Source organism: Miscanthus floridulus, chromosome 7, assembly GCF_019320115.1.
Source record: "Miscanthus floridulus cultivar M001 chromosome 7, ASM1932011v1, whole genome shotgun sequence".
Lineage (NCBI taxonomy): Eukaryota > Viridiplantae > Streptophyta > Magnoliopsida > Poales > Poaceae > Miscanthus > Miscanthus floridulus.
In genome coordinates, this window is record NC_089586.1 from 102014394 (window position 1) to 102015667 (window position 1274).

General features: G+C 47.7%; 1 protein-coding gene across 1 annotated transcript; it reads left to right on the top strand.

Moving 5' to 3' along the window:
* The first annotated feature begins 352 nt into the window (after positions 1-352).
* Positions 353-1036, top strand: LOC136465969 (uncharacterized). The gene has a single exon (XM_066464498.1). It carries the CDS (start codon positions 353-355, stop codon positions 1034-1036), a length of 684 nt encoding a protein of 227 aa, XP_066320595.1.
* The last annotated feature ends 238 nt before the right edge of the window (positions 1037-1274 follow it).

Here is a 1274-nt window from a genome sequence, read left to right on the forward strand (position 1 = left end):
CAAAGAAACATTGGCCAACCTAAAAAAGTACCATTAGAAGTTAAACCCTTCAAAGTGCATCTTTAGAGTTCCATCTGGAATACTACTGGGCAACATCGTCAGCGCTCGTGGCTTCGAACCCAATCCTAACAAGGTCTCTACCATCACCAACATGAAACGGCCAACATGCATCAAGGATATATAGAAGCTTATAGGCTGCATGGCTGCCTTAAGCCGCTTCATATCGTGCCACGGCAAAAAAGGGCTACCTTTCTTCAAACTCCTCAAGGACTCCGAGCGTTTTTCCTGGTCAGAAGAGGCAGACATAGCTTTCGAGCATCTTAAGTTGTTCCTAACTACGCCTCCAATCGTGATGGCACCATGGCCAGACGAAACTCTCCTGATCTATATCGTCGCTACTTCTCGCATCGTCAGCACAACAATTATGGTCGAACGTGAGGAAGCTGGGCATGCTTATAAGGTGCAACGTCTAGTATATTTCATTAGTGAGGTTCTTAACGAGCTCAAGACTCGTTATCCTCAGGTCCAGAAGTTGTTGTATGCCATCCTAATCACGTCGCGTAAGCTCCGCCACTACTTTGAGTATTACAAGATCGTCGTGGTCACCGAGTTCCCTCTAGGGGACATCCTCCACAACAAAGAGGCCAACGGCCATATCATTAAGTGGGTTGTCAAGCTCGGCACTTACTCCATTGAATTCAGAAGCAGGCCTACAATCAAGTCTCAGGCGCTTACTGATTTCATCGCTAAGTGGACCGAGATCCAAGAGCCCATCGCTGCCACCTACCCTGAGCACTGGGTGATGTACTTCGATGGTGCCCTTAACATCAACGGTGCTGGTGCAAGCATTCTGTTCATTACGCCGACCAAGGATAAGCATCAATACGTTCTTCGGATATACTTTTTGGCCTCCAACAATACCGTCGAATATGAAGCATGTCTCCATAGACTTCATATAGCCATTGAGTTCGGCGTCAAACGCCTCATGGTATATGGGGACTCCGCGTTGGTCATCAACCAGCTTAACAAAGGCTGATCTTGCTCCAGCGAGAAGATGGATGCATATTGCGCTAAAATCAGGAAGCTTAAAGGAAAATTCCATGGCATCGAGTACCACCACATGGTATGCGACCAGAATCAGCCCGCCGACCATTTATCTAAGTTGGGCTCTTCTCACGTCGTGATTCCACTAGGGGTCTTCGTTCAAGATCTCATGGCGCCATCCATTAAAGAAGATAAGGAAGTTTCCCCAGCCGAGCAGCTGGTACTGGTGG